A 16,372-nucleotide genomic window follows, 5' to 3' on the forward strand; every position below is an offset into this window, starting at 1 on the left:
AAGATGAAAGTAAAGGCGCGAGGGAGGTGCGCTGCGTGGACTTGCGATGCTCGTGAAGAGAGGAAGGCGGTGGCTGACTGCCAGTTTTTGGTTTTGGAAATGAGGAATCTGAGGTAGGACGGATCGGGATTGAGTGTATGGGCGGAGAAGATGAAAGTAAAGGCGCGAGGGAAGTGCGCTGCGTGGACTTGCGATGCTCGTGAAGAGCGGAAGGCGGTGGCTGAGAGGTCCTGACATCGTTGCTCGGTAGGTTATGGATCCGTACGTAGTGTGAAGATTTTGAGTTGATAGGTATCCTTCGAATAATCTCTATGAAAATGTTAACAAACGAAGGTTTAGAGCTGAGATAGAAATCGAGTTGTAGGTAGTGGTGCGAGTGCTAATCATTAGTTCGAGTCGAGTACTTAATGAGACGCCCGTGGTTGATGGACTGAGAATATATGGTATCGTACCTGGAAGGGTATCGTACCTTGGATGGGTGAGTAACTAGTAGCAGGTGTGACGTGCGTGATGCGGCTCAACAGCATAGGCGCTGGAACGCGATTCTCGAGAGAGAGATGAGTTCCTAGAGCTGAGCAGTTCGTCTATAGATCATTTCTATCATATCCTCTGGAACTCAGGGGATTGCTGTAGTGAGTTGGGTCATTCGATCATGGGGATGGAAAATCAAAAGACCCGCCTTGTGATGATACCACGCCCTGGTGAAATAAATAGTATCTATTAATACAGTGGATGTGACTCAGGGGATACGGTGTCTAAGGTAGAATATTTAGCGGCTGCTTGTCAGTGGTATAAGATGTTGGTGTGATCAGTGGCACTGATCACCAAGGATGCTTATCCTCATATAAAACCCTAATTGGAGGAGGATAGAAGGTCCTGTCATTAAGCACCATCATATCCTTCCTATATTGCTAAGGTGAGGCTTCTAGTTGTCTAGAACGGACTTGCTTGTCTTGCGTTAGACAGCCCGTCCGCTACACCCATAGTACGAAGATAGGAGGAGGATTTGCTCAGATGGTTGAAAAGCAATGTCATAGAATAGAACTATCTATTCCTTCAGCTTTAATATCAGACATACAGCTCCAATTCTGACTCTCCCATATAACACCATAGCGAGTTTGTGCTTAGACAAGGATGAGTCTGGTATTTGAGAAACTGGAATACTGTAACCAGCAAAAGATATGTGCGAATAGGTCCGCTGTGGATTCAAATATGCATTGTAGAAATTTCAGAATGGAAATAATCGAAGAGGCTTTTGGGGATCTCAATGTGATATGCATTTGAGATTTATACTGTACCGTTTTGATATTGAGAAAGCCTTAGGGGATATAAGATTTTGATTCGAAGCGTGGTATATCTGGAGGAATTTGCTGAGCTTGATGGAAGAGAAAGAAAAGGGCTTACAAAGAGTGGAAAGATAACTGGCACTCTCAGGTAGAGCTTGTGTGATCTCGAGAGAATAGGATGGAGAAGGAGCTTCTTGAGATCTTAGAGACTATGTCGAATTGAAAGCTTCACGTACACTTGATAATATAAATAGCTTTTCCCAATAGAGGTCATCATGTCAAACAGTAGAGACGTCTACCATCTCCCGCTAGAGGCGTATAAAAGTAGGCCCTACCTAAATCTCCTCCAGGCTTTGCTAAACTTCCGCCCTATTCCTAACCTAGAATTTGCTGAATAATTTTGAGTGTGTATCTATTGTACCTAGTAATTGGTGCCGAGCTTCAAGAGTCAAGACCGATGTCCCTCGTGAGGCTGAGCTGAGTTGCATTGACCTGTTGACCGTGGGCTGAGCTATTTCGAGCCGCCACACCCGGTAGGGAGTGTGCGCGAGCAAAGTTACCAACAGCTCAGAAGACCTTCAACAAGTATAAGTTCCGGGTTTGCAAGAATATAAAACCGAGCTGATGCCGCAGCAGTGATGCGTGCCCTATAACGCCAGTTTTCCTGTCTTCTTTTCCTCTTTTAATACAGGCCCCTTACTTTTCAACAAATCCATCGGGAACCCCTTACTTCCAGCCTCCTATTAATATTGTAACTAGGCGTTCGCAGAACTCTCGACTTTTCAGCCACACGGGATCGCCGTCATATGTGCAACATCAAGCAACGGGTGCAGACGACTAAATACATTTATATTGGATAAGGTAGTCCCTTTTAACTCGTCGATAACGTTCGCTAGGCGGACATAGATAGATAGTGCTCCTCTTGAAAGGTAATGGTAATGATGGCGTTGAGCCTCGCAATCCTTTCCCCCCCTCTTTTTCAACCCTTATCACAAACAGTCCAATCTTTACCTCCGCAAGTCGTCTTTTCCGAAGGATTTGTCAGGGCTATGTTGTATCACCCCTTCCAAGAAGCTAGGTATGCGACTTATTCTCCTTCTCATACAGTCATATCGTTCTCAAAACCAAAGTTGCTGCCCTATGTATATGTACTTCTGATTCCGGATTAGGTAGACAACCTTTACATGGGCTCAAATGATTGATGTGTATCCCCGGGTTGGATCAAAAGCGGCGGTAGAGTGTCGGTATATCGTTCACACTTTTCGGGTAGGTAGTTTTCAAGTAAATCCTTCGAGGACCTGATTCCCGGATTCGAGAGACGCGATTAGGTTACGTGTGATATACTCGAGCGCCATCTTAGATATATGAGTTCTGAAGATGCATTTTGGAGGTTATTAATGCTGATGCGCCGGAAGCTGGAGAGATAGCCCAATTCTCCTTAGTCTGCGGTCGTATTATGTACTTCATTTTCTCTTATTCTGGGTAGAATTAAAGTATCTCTACAGAAGGCAGAATACAACGTACAAGGACTCTTTTCATTCCTTACGCTGTTTTTCTCACACGAGTAAAGATGTTACAGTTCGTACCTACCTACCTAAGGTACCTTAGCCTTCACATGTAGATATTGAAAGAAGGGCTCAGGTCTACTGGATCCGGTCCACGAAACCACTTCTGAATGGACTTGTTAACAAGCATAGAGGATTCATTATTTCGGTGATCAGTATTACTACATTACTGAATACTCCAAAAGGGCCGCTCCGCTCTCGGTATCATACAATGCTAATCTGCTGAGCGCTATGCCTCATATCCTTGAGCGTTCCGAATAAGTCCAAAATTTCATAGCCGTGAGGCCCTCCCTCATCTTGAGTCCTTCAACATGCACATCCCTCCTGGCTGACCGGCGCTTGGTTGATATCGACATCGATCCCTGAGTTGACGGTCAGTGATTGATACTTCAATTTACCTGTGGGGGCGGGGAGGGGGGCCTACTCGTATTTTCGGTAGCTGCAGCGCCCTCTGCGCCGTCCATCCCTGGTAATGCCTGCGCTATCCTCCTGAATAGGTTCTTAACGTTATGTCCAACCTTTGCACTCGTCTCGATGAACATGAGGTTGTTCTTCTTTGCCTCTTCCTCGCCCTGCGCTGTTGTAACCTCTCGCTTGTCATTCAAATCCGTCTTGTTTCCCACCAACACAATTATCACATCGTTTCCGCGCTCGCCTCGCACATCGTCTACCCATTTCCGTGTGTTCTGGAATGACTTCGCATCTTCATAGCGTTAGAGATATCAAGCAGTCGCACAGTACAAACACATACTCGATATATCGTATACCACCACTGCCACGCTTGAATCTCGGATGTAGGAGGGAATTAAACTTCGGAACCGCTCCTGTCCCGCTGTGTCCCATAATTGTAATCGCACTGTTCGGTCTTCAAGGTACATGGTCTGCGCCAAGCGGTCAGCTTCCTATTCCATCGCCCTGCTACGTGCCGCTCACTTTGGAGAGGAAGTCGATGCCTATTGTCGCCTGGTACATATTATCGAAAGAGTCGTACATGAAGCGCGTGATGAGCGACGTCTTGCCAACTGTACGCCATGAAGGTCAGCGGGGGTTCGATCCTCCTATCCAGAACTTGCCACGCACCGCTTTGCTCGCCGAGGAAGACCAATCTATATAATCTTTAGCAACAGCGTCTCTATGACTTGTGGTCGTCGCATACTTGAACTTCTTCAGAGGGTTGTTGTATGATCCGGTGCCGCCTGCTTGTGCCATCGTGTCTGTGGTTGGTACGTCAAGGGAACAGAAAGGTAGAAAGCAATTCGAGCAGTGAAGACAGAGGGTCGAGCTGTTCAGAGTGGGTATGGGGTACAAAGAAGCCTACGGAGATAATACAGTGTAAAGGAGAGCATGGAGCGAGCCGGCCTAGAGCCAGACGCGCCAGCTTTGCTTCTAAACCTCGGGAACCAATCGGCGCATGACACCGGCGGTACCTTACTCCGTAGGACTCGGAATAAACCTTAAATAAATATTTGCGAAAATTCAATCGCCAAAAGAAATCGAGGCTTATCAACGCATCGCGACCCTCACTCTCCTACAAGCAAGATGCCTATCATTAAGCCCGCAGCGGCGTCGCCAGAGGCGCCTCAACAACACAAGCAACCGTCTCGGAAAGGCAAGAAGGCCTGGAGGAAGAATGTCGACGTCACGGAAATTCAAGAGGGTTTGGAGGAGGTGCGGGACGAAGTGATCAAAGGGTAGATAGAAGATCAATCCTGTCTGTCCTTACGAGCCATAATTGACCCTATCGCAGTGGAGTTATCGCCGAGAAGGATTCAGCCGAGCTGTTCACTGTCGATACCGCTGGTGACGCCGGCATAACGAAGAAGTACTTGAAGGGTTCCAAGCCGCTCAAGGCCGACGAGATCATTGCGCAGCGGTCTGCTGTCCCAGCTGTGTCTATGCGGAAGCGTTCTGGTGATGCAACTACGGATGGAATTATCTTGGCCAAGCGCTCAAGAACCAGCTATGTAACACACAAGGAGCTCACGCGGCTACGAAATATTGCCGATGGACGACAGGGAGACGCCCTTGTGGAGGTCACGGAAGCATCCTACGATCCATGGGACCCCCAAAGGGAAGCAGAAGAAGAAAAGCAAGACCCCAGGTTTTCCTTCCTCGAGAAGGCCCCGAAGAGGAAGCCTCCGGTCACGCTAAAACACAAACCCATCTCTCTAGCTGCCAGCGGGAAGGAGATCCCAGCAGTCAAGAAGCCAGAGGGAGGATACAGCTACAACCCAATGTATACAGACTACGAAGAGCGTCTCATGACCGAAGGGGAGAAAGCGCTCGCCGCCGAGAGGAAACGATTAGCCGAGCTTGAAGAGGAACGGCTTAAGCGTGAAGCGGCCGCAAGATCAGCCGCTGAAGCCGAGGCTGCAGAGGCACGAGCCGAATTGTCAGAGTGGGAGGAAGACTCTGTATGGGAGGGTTTCGAGAGCGGGACTGAGGACGTACGTGTGACTGCCAAGCGACCCGAGCGCAAGACACCGGCGCAGAGGAACCGAATCAAAAGGAGAAAAGAAGAAGAGCGGAAGGCGAAGATGGCTGCGAATATCAAGAAAAAGAACGAACAAGCCGCGCAGATCAAGAAGATTGCAGAGGCCATTGCTGAGAAGGAAAAGGAACGTGCACTGGCACTTGCCAAGAAGGATGATAGTAGCAGCGAGGGTGACGATCTAGAACTGCGAAGAAGGAAACTAGGCAAGATTGCCCTGCCGGAGAAGGATCTGGAGTTGGTCCTCCCAGATGAGTTGCAGGACTCACTGAGGCTTCTGAAGCCGGAAGGCAACCTGTTGAAGGAGAGGTATAGGAATTTACTGGTTCGCGGTAAAGTCGAGAGCAGGCGGCCCATCAGCTTTGCTAAGAAAGCCAAGAGGAAAGCAACGGAAAAATGGACACATAAGGATTTCATGCTGTATTAGAGAGTTTCTGGGGACACGGCAATATATCACACGACGCCATACATCACGGTTGCAAATTGACTGTGAAGTGTGCATATATATGATCGATCCATTCTTCGTACAGTGCGCCCCGTCCAATCATTCCGTAACCCTCAGCTACATTCTAGCTTGCCGTTTGCAGAAAAAGGGGTGAACTATTAGAACTACATGTAATAACTGTACACGGTTCCTATCCCCCGAGTTCCAATCCGCCTACCAACTCATGAGATCTGAAAAAGAAGCAATTAGTTAATACATCCAAACACGTTATATAGGTGACTTACCTCTGCCAAACAGAGCTCTCTTCGCCCAATCCATCGCCAGCAGAATCCTCGTCCGGAGACTCACGCTCTGCGCAAAATACACACTGCGCCAGGCGTAAACCGCCCACAACCCGCCCGTCAGACTCCAGCCTCGGCCGAGGTCAAAGACGGCCGAGTTCCCGATGTAAGCCAGGCTTCCCAGATGGTGGTATTCGAAGGGCTTGTAGACAGCCTCGTCGATAGCACCATCCCGGACTTCGTTGACGGCCATGCCAGGGAGCGCCTGCGCTATCTTGTTGAATTTATGACCGAGATATTTCCCCTGTTGATGAGCGCGTTGCGCCGTTGCCGGGAGGGAGGTTAGCTTGCTGTCAATCTGCATCAGGAGTTCGCGCAATTCGCCAAATTCGAGTGTTCCGGACTTGTCTTTGTCGAAGGTGGCGAAGAGCCTGTCGAGGCGTTTGAGGTGCTCTGCTGCTTGGGGGAAGCGCCTGCGAACCTTCTGAGCAAGGTCGCGCCACTCGGAGAACGTAAGGTGCATGGATTCTGGGTCTCCCTTCTCCCACGTCATACTTCGTAGGTAAGTGAAGACATGATCGGCAATGTTGTTTTGGACCGTAGAACAATCACCAATGGCATATACGTCTCCCAACGGGGCCCCACACAGCCGGAGATGGGTGTCCGTCTCCAGAGCATGACGATTTGTTTGTGCAGACCCGAGAGCGGCCGCAACTCTTTGGCAGAATTCGGTTTGGGAGACCCCAGTTGACCAAAGGCAGAATCCCATGGGTAGCTCTTTCGTAATCGTCGCCCCATTTTCATCCTTTTGGGTGAACAAGATCTTGTCTGGTCGAACTTCTTTGACTCTCGAGTTCGTGAGGACTTCAACTTGGTCGCGAGCGAAGCGGTCTTCAGCATATCTCGAGACTGCCTCATCATATGTGTTAAGAATATGTCCTCTGCTCTGAATCAAGTGTACTGAGATCTCATTGCGAAGAATCTTCGGAAAGTATTCAGTCAGGTCCTCGTTCAGTAGATCGAATAGCTCAGCCGCAAATTCCACACCGGTTGGTCCTCCACCACTAACGACAAATGAGAGCAGTCTTTTTCTCTCCTCGTCAGAAGTTGTAGGTAGGCAAGCAGACTCCAAATTTGTCATGATTTGGTTGCGGATCTGATGCGCATCGTCGATGTCCTTCAGGAAGTGGCAATTCTCAAGACCCTTGACACCGTGGGGATTTGTAGTCGATCCGACACCAATGACAAGTTTATCGTAGGGAAGATAGAACCGTACTTCATTTCCAGCGGGGTCTTTCTGCGACAGTTCAACCAGTTTCTCGGAGAACTCAACATTTTCAGCTGTAGCCCGGATGAAATGACCTCTCACTTTGTGAACAATCCTCCGGATCGGCTCCACCAGAGATCTGTATTCCAGTGTCCCGACAGTTGCGGACGGCAACATGGGGGTGAAGAGGAAGTAGTTGGTCGGTGATACCAGTGTCACGTGGTAGTTGTCTGGGTTCAGCGTCTTGATAAGAGCAACGCTACCCCATCCGCTTCCAAGGACCACGAGTCTTGGTTTACTCGTCTGATCCTCCATTTCCATGTCGTCGTTATCGTCGATTTGAACCTCAGCTATAGGGAGATTCTTCGGCCCGCCTCTTCTTGGACTCAATGCCAACTTGGAGACTTGGATGTCTTTGAAGGACGGATCTTCGCGGTAAGTCGAGGCATCATAGATGAAGAACCCAACAACACCAAGCCCCAGAATTGCTATCGAACCACCAAACCATGCAGCAGACCGGTATATGAAGTTAAGGGCGCGGGATTGTGTTCGTGGCAAAGGTTTACCGGATACAAATCGGATGTTTTGGCGGGGGAGCAGATGGCTGGACGGCGTCTGCGAGACGAGGGCAGGCTGCGGGCGCCATCGGTTTGAGTGCAGACTCCGAGCACTCGTGAAGCCGTAGACAATAGATCGGTGCTTTGGGAGGAATGCTGGGTTTCTAGAAGTTCTGGACAAGCAACTGAGCCCGAAGCGCGTGGTGCACGCGACCGGCTGCAGTCGCAGCATTGTTGGCGCTTTCTGATCTGTGGATTTGAGACTAAGGAGTGTAGATCATATTCGCAGAGAGCCGGCCTCAAAGGGATGACGGCGGGTATCAATCAAGAAAGTTTATGAACAGAGGTTGCCAGCTGTGAAGTGAAAGGTACTTGGCGGGGAGTATTTATGTAGGTAGCAAGGTAGATCAATCAAAATCAAGGCACAGGACGGATCTCGCGGGAGAGCTGCTGTTAGTGACCTCTTTAGCACCACCTACCTAGGACTTGAAAGCATAGCCAAGACACGCGATGCACAACAAGGAATCCACACAAGACTCATTATACTGTACTATTAATTGATTATTTAGGCTGAAGATGTTTTGAGTTTTGCAACGCAACATTTAAGCAACTTGCAGGCATGAGGCTGGTGTTCCTGTGATGTTCCTGTCAATTAATAAAACCCCAGATCTCTTACACAGTACGCCCGACTATGTCCTGCCAATGATAGAGAAAGTCAGGGAAGTAAGCCATCTAGTCGTGAACCTGTTAATGCATGTACCGAGTGCGCCTGAACCCGCTGGCGCCATCCCAATCCAAACTCCCATTATTACCTTACAATATAATAACGCCAGAATCGCACGTCCAATTCAATCCTCATGTAATCATGGGTTCAAGGCCATTATCTTGGATATCGTCATTCTCATCCGCATCGAGTCCGAGTCCAATTCGAGCTGGGAGATCGATTTTATTTTCACGAGCAGTGTTTTCAGCCCATGCGCGGAGGCGAACTAGATTTCTAATAGCAGCATCTCGTCTTTGGTTTTGACAAGTCAAGATAGCCTTGTTCACTCTGTCGGCCACCGACCTTCGAAGGTCTGGGTGCAAAATCGCGGCAAGTTGTGGCTCAAGGTTGTCTGCGGGAAAGACAAGCAGAGCCATCGTTCGCTCTAGATCTTCCAAGAATTCTGGATTTGTAGGTGCACGCGGTGCAAGTTCTGTAGTAGCAAAAGTCAATGCCGGTGTAATGTCACTTCCTGGAGTAGCGTTGCATGTTCGAATAAGCTCTACTAGTTGAAGCCGAAGGAGTGCGAAATGGAGGGATGGGTCGGTGTCAAGGACCTGTTTCATTCTGTCAGTGATGGAAACGTTGAGCTTCTTATTTATAGCTAAGCTAAGGTGTTGTTTTGCTCATACTGAGGACTGAAGTTGGTAATTTTTCTCATCAACGACCCGAAGGCTATATGAGTGGTGCATGAACTCGTGTCTAATCATAGCAGAATCTGAGGAAAGAAAATATTGCATTGGCTTACCTGAGGTTCAAGTTCGTTCAATGCCTCAATTGCTTCTTGAATGCTTCCTGAATGAATTGAGTGTTGTATCTGCTGACGAGCTTTGATAGATTCTTCCTCCTGAGTTGGTCGAAGGTTTGCTTCTTTTGAGAGACTAGCAGCAGCGGATGAATAGCCTTCCGTAGTGAGATAGTCCAAGATCAGGGCGTTAATGTCACTATCCAATTCAAATAACGTCAGCCCGTGCAGACCAGAAAATTCCCTCGCAACAGTTGTTGGATGCTTTGACAAAGTTTGCCAGAGGCAACTGATCAGATAGACAACTAAATAAGTTCTCCGCATGCGTAATTTTTAGGAGAGATTCCCAGTTGATGAAAGTCATCATGTAGAGCCGGCCAGAAGCTGAAAGCCTGACATGGTGGGGAGCGACGAATATGTGCACAGGTGTGATTCATACCTTTTCATAGGTTTGACTTCGTCAACTCGGCTCTCGAAGGCATGCCGCAGAGGGGTGGTTGTAGAAGCCGCTGAAGAGGTCTGAAAAGACGTCAGGGCTCAGCACCATGAGCAAGCGGGCTGGAAAAAGACCGACCATTCTTGCAGCGACGGAGACTATCTAGTCTCCAGTCTCCATCCGAGACACCTAGTACGACAATTAAAGAAGGCTGGAGTGTCCAGCACTGTCGCCGATGAATGAGGTGGGGTGGTATGTGAGGAAGAGAAGAAGGTGATGAGGGGGAAGAGGGAGGGTTTTATAGGTGAGAGGAAGGAAATGTGCGGCTCAGAGTGCAGGGAAAGGAAAAGCTTTGAAGCGGCGCCAGTAAAAGGGGTCTTACCAATAGCGGTTACCGTGCCTACGTACCCGGACTCTTCTGGCCACCGTATCATGGCGCGGAACGAAGGTACTTCTCGGCTGCCGCATGGTACCTCAGGTACGGACTTCTAAACTTCACTCGAGATACCAAGTATAATTACCCTCACGTGCTCTATCCATTTATCTGGCTCTTAGGTAAATATATTGAGGTTGTGGAAACGCTCAGAGATAAGGATAGCATCGACCCCCTCGCTCACTTATTTCTTCATTCCCTCAGCCTTTGTGCTAGCAAACTTGGTCGTTTTCGCGCAAGATGCGGTTCTAAGAGCTATCTACATCTCAAGACAGATTGGCACTTGCACGGGAGAGCTGTCCTGTTCTCTGGCACACTCATCAAGTCTGACACTCAGGATTCAGTGAACCGTCACCATGGCCGATATTGTGCGTGAGCGGGCTCATTATTCACCACCTTGGGCAGACGTCAGCATCATCGGTATAGCTGGGTCCTCAGGATCAGGTAAATCCACATTATCTCATGCGATCGTGTCCAAATTAAATCTGCCCTGGGTTGTCATTCTCTCAATGGTAACTTTTAGCCTGCAGCGGACATGTATTATTGCAAGTTACTGATCTGGGGCTTAGGATTCGTTCTACAAGACGTTGGATGAGGAATCGTCTCGGCGGGCCTTCAGGAACGAGTATGATTTCGACTCGCCCGAAGCTATTGATTTCGATGTTCTGGTGAGCCGCTTGCGCGACCTCAAAGCAGGGTCTGCTCCCTCTTACCACATAGCTTTCCGGCCTCCAATTGACAAAGACACACAGAAAGAGGGCAGAAATCCCAATCTACTCGTTTGCAAAACACGCGAGAGAAGAGAGGACTACTTCTATATACTCTCCCCACGTTCTGATCTTGGAGGGTATATTTGCTTTGTACGATCCTCGTGTCCTTGAGTTGCTGGATATGAAGGTATTCATTTCCTTTTCCCTAAGTCTCTTAAAACAATGGTTTGGATTTTGGTAATTGACGTTCAACTAATTTAGATTTTCTGTGAAGCTGACGCAGATACGTGTCTATCCCGAAGAAGTATGCCCCTTCCAGTGACTTGCTTAGGCAACACATTTAATTTGACCCACTGAACATTCTCGTTATCGTGAGGTATCAGTGATGCTAGGGTCTTTTGTGATGATCCAGGATTTGTAGAACAAGTGTCTCTATCGTAAACATCAATCGGAGGCCGAAGAAGTTTTCGGGTTACCTTTGTCCGCAATATGATTTATATTCGATAGCCTAGACCCTATATTTGTCATCCCAAAGTCACTGACATCCATCACACAGTTTTACGAGATGTCGCAGAGCGTGGCAGGGACATTGAAGGCTGTATCAAGCAGTGGTTTGGTTTCGTGAAGCCGAATTTTGAACGATACGTGGAACCCCAAAGAAAGGTGGCTGGTAAGTTCAGTCTTCAACAGTCGTTGGACTGATTTAATATAGTATAGATGTAATTGTGCCGAGAGGGGTTGAGAACAGAGTTGCCATCAGTAAGTAAACTACAACCATGTACTTGGTCACAGATATTAACATTTTTAAGCTATGGTTGTTCAATACATCGAGCGCAAGTTGATTGAAAAGTCCAAATCTCATCGCGCCGCCCTCAAGAAACTAGGCCAAAGCGCCGAGGATGACCCCCTGTCGGCAAATGTTCTGCTCCTCGACCAAACTCCTCAACTTCGAGGGATGAGTACCATAATTCAGGACATAGATACTCCAGCAGAGGACTTCATATTCTATTTTGACCGGCTAGCTACATTTCTCGTGGAACAGTAAGCTTGAACATCCCATTTTGGCCGAAGTTATGCTAATAGGCTAAGCGCCATGAATAATGTCTATTTCAAGGAGAAAACTGTTGAAACTCCAGTAGGCAATAAGTATCGAGGTTTGTCACCGACGGGTGAGGTCAGTGCGGTTATTGTTCTTCGCGCCGGTGCTGCTTTTGAGGTAAGCCTTGCCACTTTTAAGACTGGTTTATATTTGAATTAACCTTAAATCATTGATAGACAGGATTAAAGCGAGTAATTCCAGACTGCAGAACGGGACGTCTTCTCATCCAATCCAATGTTCGTACAGGCGAACCGGAGTTGCACTATCTGAAACTTCCAGAAGATATCAAAACGCATGACAGTGTGCTCTTATTAGATCCCCAAGTAAGTTAAGGTTTACTACCGATGCAAGACCAAAGGCTGATGTTGTAAGATGTCGAGCGGAGGGGCTGCCTTGATGGCAGTGCAAGTCCTTGTGGACCACGGCGTTCCAGAAGAAAAGATTGTCTTCGTCACTTATTTTGCTGGAAGGATCGGTCTCAACAGATTAACGAATGTGTTCCCAGGTGTTAGAGTGGTTGTGTCCACTATAGTTGCAGACTTTGAGGAGAGATGGATCGAGAAGCGTTACTTCGGCTGCTGATGTCAAAGATGGATCTCGATATAATCGACCTGCGGGAAATCTATGCGGATAACTTTGGGTTTACCTACCTTATCTGAGATCTATTCTACAATTTAAGATCTGGATCGGTTTAGCTTCAGGGGACTTGGAACTGACTTGGAACTGAAGGCCGTCGACAGCATGCCAAGAGTCCTATGGTTCTTACCCGAGCCTCGAATGGAACCAAAATTATGGCTCAGCCTCCAAACAATTGTAACCTTTCCCCAACAGCGATAGCGAAACTAGGTCCGCATACTATTTCCTTCGAAATCTGATAACTTTCAACTACAGTGCTGCACCTAGCCATGGTGTGCTGTCGCGTCCCTACACCAAGAAGATCTGAAGTTGCCTAGAACCTTGTGGTCTGAAGTTAGATCCCAAAGTCCTTTCCTAGAAGTGCTCTAGCTTTCCCTTACGGCATCCGTTCCTTTCGACTTGTCCACGCGTACTATGTGTGATGGATTCTCTTCTTGGTTAGACCTGACAAGCCTTCCTCTATCGAATATCGGCCAGTTAATAGTCAAGGTAACGCTTCAATATAGAACGCGAATACTTTTGGGATTCCAACACTCCAAACTTACTCGATGTTTTCCAGAAGCATTGTTTGCTTTGGATTTTGTTTAGTTCTTCTTGACTGGTTTTAGCTAGTTGGTCGTTTTCAGGGCCAATGAATGGTTTAGCCCGCACTACTTCTGATTTCAAAGTTACTGTATAGTGTATTCAAGTATGCAGCTGACTTTGACACTCTTCTAACCACGTGGAGCAAGTCGAAAGGTAAGCATGCTCTGACTAGTGGAATTATATAAACCCTTCGTGCGAGGTGGTGCAGGTGATTCGGTCACCAGCTTCACACACGACCTTCCCCTCTTTCCCTCTTTCCCTAGTGAAGAGAAATGTTTCTGGTTAACTTCCGAATGTTTTGAACTAGTGTCGCAACATGAGTGAGTCCATGATCGTAACGTAGCAACCCCCCTGATGCATGAACGACAGTCCTATGTTTATAATCGTATACCCCCAGCCACACACTATTATATATAGCGGGCATTGTTTCCAGTTGCCTTCCTGTGAATTTCGATGCTTCTTGTGAGGAAATTCCGAAGTATCTTGGTTTTCTAAACTCACCATGTTGTTGGCGCGGCAGAATTCGATTTGGCTTTTGTTTACTGTCGCGAGTCAGGTTTCCGGAGCCCCAACCTCATCTGGGAGCTACACATCCCACGCAGAAGCGGCACTTAATACACTCCAAACTTGGTACGATGTTGACACTGGATTATACAACACAACTGGGTAAGAAAATTCTCTTTTTCTGGGATGTCTGGTTTACTGGTCGTGGAAAATGCTTTGCAATTCCATACCCATGTCCTTTGAATATAAAACCCAAAACACCATCTTTATGGAACAAAAGCATTGACTTAGAGATGTGTCAGATGGTGGAATTCTGCCAATTGCCTGACCACATTGGGGGACCTGGCAGCGGTTGATCCCACGGTCAAAGCTTCAGCCAAAGAGATCTTAGCCAACAGCATAGATAAGGCACAGAAGTTCAACCTTCAGATGGAGAAGGTCGTCATGCCGAATTTCAACATTGAGACAATCTACGCCAATAACGGATTTCTGGCCTCATTGCTCAGCCCGAACGGCTTTCTCAATGGATACTACGACGACGAAGGGTGGTGGACCCACGCTTGGATCCAAGCCTACGATGTCACGGGCGATATCCAGTACCTCGAAACGGCGGCCAGCATCTTTCAAGACATGAAGAACGGCAGTACCACCAATTGCGGAGGCGGGATCTGGTGGGATAAAGCACAGACATATGTCAATGCCATCGCCAACGAACTCTACTTGAGCGCCGCGGCACACCTTGCCAACCGAATGTTCGAAAAGGAATATTACCTCAACATCGCATTGGAGCAATGGGACTGGTTCCAAAAAAGCGGCATGATAAATTCCAAGAACACCATCAACGACGGGTTAACCTCCAGCTGCAAGAACAACGGCGGAACCGTCTGGTCCTACAACCAGGGAGTAATCCTCGGCGCGCTCGTCGAGCTCAACAAAGCCGCGCCAGACCCATCCTATCTCAAGGCCGCGTCCACTATCGCGACAGCCGCGCTCCAGGCCCTCTCAGACAGCAACGGCATCTTGCATGATCCATGCGAGCCGCACTGCGGCGCCGACGGGTCCCAGTTCAAGGGCATATTCATGCGCAATCTGCAGCGCTTGCAGCAGGTCGCGCCCAACCAAGCATTCCTCGCCTCCATCGCCGCAAACGCAGACAGCATCTGGGCCACAGATCGAGGCCCGCACGATCAACTGAGCCTGGTGTGGTCCGGGCCGTTCGTCGCGCCCGCGAATGCGTCAACGCACAGCTCGGCGCTGGATGCGCTGGTCGCGGCCGTCGCTTTCGAGGGCAAGGGGATCAGCTCTTGATGCTGCTGTTTGTTATTCATTGGTTCGAGTAGAGTTTCAGGGATTGGCGGGGCTGGGATGATATAATGCCATGACTCGAAGCCCCCCGCACTTCCGGGTTTTTCAGGCGGCGTCAGCGATATGATTTGGGTTTTGGATATTTAGGAGGATGTGAAAAGGGGGTTTGAACAATGCATATGTGCGGGTGAAAGTTTACACCCCGGGGAAAAGAGCCCTTGATACCTTAATGATAGTAAAAGAAACAGCAGTATGCGATGTTTTAACACGAGTGATTGAAAGATTGACGTCTCAACTGCTATTAAGGGCAGCGTTTCATGTGGTGGAAATCGAGTCCGGCAAATCTAACAGACAGGGACGTGAAGGAGACAGAAAGATGTCTGAGAAAGCACGTCTATCAAGGACCAAGGTAAATAAAAACAAAAGGAAACTGCCGCGCCCTATCTTCTATAGGAGAGGATAGGAGGCACGTATGAATGATTCTTAGAAGTCCTAATTGACCACACGAACTCCCTCGGGTGGGCTCGAACCACCAACCTCTCGATGGGTCTGCACAGGCCGAGAAGGCTTTGTAACAGTCGAACGCGCTAGCCAATTGCGCCACGAGGGATACTGCTGAAAGGCAATTTGTTTTGCCTGTTTGGTTTTCCCAGTCTGCTATTTCAATATCTATATAGCAATTCCTCTTGTTTAAATCCCTTTTTCACGTTCGTCCACTTTCTCGCTGTCTTGCTGTCTCGTTGTATCGGTCGGGCGCACTCAATCACTTCATTTGGATTGTGGTTAATTGAACTGTGGTTGATACCGCAAGGCTTTTCACAACCAAACACCCAGCTTGATGCACCGCTCTCCATGTCATTTGATATTATGGGATATCTACGGAGTATATACATCCCTCTCTCTCGCTCTCTCTCTCTCCCGCTAGCAAGAACCTGCTTTTGATATGAAGTCAAATCAAATGCGTGGACAGGCTCACTGAAAATATCTCCAGTACTTGATCGAATCATATACTCGGATTTCTTATATACCTAAGTCCTATGCAGGAATCAGAATTCACGATTCCGGTATCTGGCCTCCATTTTATCCTGTGGACTGAAAATCCGTCCATACGCTGGCGGGCACAGCGACCAATTATAAAATCGAGGGGGCAAGTGCCCTCTCCTTCGAAATAGTTATCTCTCCTCGAGAACTTGCCTGTGTTGACTTCTTATCCTGTCTCTGAAGCGAAATCAGCAGCACTCTCTAGAGATGCAACCCCCCCCCC

The 16,372-nt window shown here is 48.2% G+C and overlaps 6 protein-coding genes across 6 annotated transcripts; 3 read left to right on the top strand and 3 right to left on the bottom strand.

Moving 5' to 3' along the window:
* Positions 1 to 3,157: 3,157 nt before the first annotated feature.
* On the bottom strand, positions 3,158 to 4,182 carry M430DRAFT_44942 (hypothetical protein; the record flags this gene model as incomplete). Its single annotated transcript, XM_024867731.1, has 6 exons — positions 4,008 to 4,182; positions 3,932 to 3,957; positions 3,785 to 3,873; positions 3,603 to 3,732; positions 3,276 to 3,554; positions 3,158 to 3,213 (listed from the first exon to the last, which is right to left on the bottom strand). Exons 1-6 carry the CDS (start codon positions 4,058 to 4,060, stop codon positions 3,158 to 3,160), a joined length of 633 nt encoding a protein of 210 aa, XP_024717988.1. The 5' UTR covers positions 4,061 to 4,182.
* A 163-nt stretch (positions 4,183 to 4,345) lies between these two features.
* M430DRAFT_69257 (hypothetical protein) lies at positions 4,346 to 5,949 on the top strand. Its single transcript, XM_024869415.1, has 2 exons — positions 4,346 to 4,542; positions 4,599 to 5,949. The coding sequence occupies exons 1-2, from the start codon at positions 4,391 to 4,393 to the stop codon at positions 5,767 to 5,769; spliced, it is 1,323 nt and encodes a 440-aa protein (XP_024717989.1). The 5' UTR covers positions 4,346 to 4,390; the 3' UTR covers positions 5,770 to 5,949.
* Positions 5,950 to 6,000: 51 nt separating this feature from the next.
* Positions 6,001 to 8,124, bottom strand: M430DRAFT_30698 (hypothetical protein; the record flags this gene model as incomplete). The annotated part of the gene is made up of 2 exons (XM_024865969.1): positions 6,001 to 6,017; positions 6,072 to 8,124. 2 exons carry the CDS (start codon positions 8,122 to 8,124, stop codon positions 6,001 to 6,003), a joined length of 2,070 nt encoding a protein of 689 aa, XP_024717990.1.
* A 297-nt stretch (positions 8,125 to 8,421) lies between these two features.
* On the bottom strand, positions 8,422 to 10,085 carry M430DRAFT_37010 (hypothetical protein). The gene is made up of 4 exons (XM_024867035.1): positions 9,975 to 10,085; positions 9,840 to 9,919; positions 9,404 to 9,599; positions 8,422 to 9,212 (listed from the first exon to the last, which is right to left on the bottom strand). Exons 1-4 carry the CDS (start codon positions 9,975 to 9,977, stop codon positions 8,748 to 8,750), a joined length of 744 nt encoding a protein of 247 aa, XP_024717991.1. The 5' UTR covers positions 9,978 to 10,085; the 3' UTR covers positions 8,422 to 8,747.
* Positions 10,086 to 10,347: 262 nt separating this feature from the next.
* Positions 10,348 to 12,932, top strand: M430DRAFT_37011 (hypothetical protein). Its single transcript, XM_024867036.1, has 10 exons — positions 10,348 to 10,781; positions 10,839 to 10,966; positions 11,022 to 11,166; positions 11,241 to 11,283; positions 11,536 to 11,649; positions 11,697 to 11,738; positions 11,789 to 12,020; positions 12,069 to 12,195; positions 12,255 to 12,401; positions 12,451 to 12,932. The coding sequence occupies exons 1-10, from the start codon at positions 10,626 to 10,628 to the stop codon at positions 12,658 to 12,660; spliced, it is 1,344 nt and encodes a 447-aa protein (XP_024717992.1). The 5' UTR covers positions 10,348 to 10,625; the 3' UTR covers positions 12,661 to 12,932.
* Positions 12,933 to 13,876: 944 nt separating this feature from the next.
* M430DRAFT_77004 (glycoside hydrolase family 76 protein) lies at positions 13,877 to 15,081 on the top strand (the record flags this gene model as incomplete). The annotated part of the gene is made up of 2 exons (XM_024869568.1): positions 13,877 to 13,965; positions 14,106 to 15,081. Coding segments are annotated over 2 exons (1,065 nt in total), but the record flags the coding sequence as incomplete, so codon positions are not given.
* Positions 15,082 to 16,372: the final 1,291 nt, after the last annotated feature.

The sequence above is a fragment of the Amorphotheca resinae genome, assembly GCF_003019875.1.
Source record: "Amorphotheca resinae ATCC 22711 unplaced genomic scaffold M430scaffold_11, whole genome shotgun sequence".
Taxonomy (NCBI): Eukaryota; Fungi; Ascomycota; class Leotiomycetes; order Helotiales; family Amorphothecaceae; genus Amorphotheca; species Amorphotheca resinae.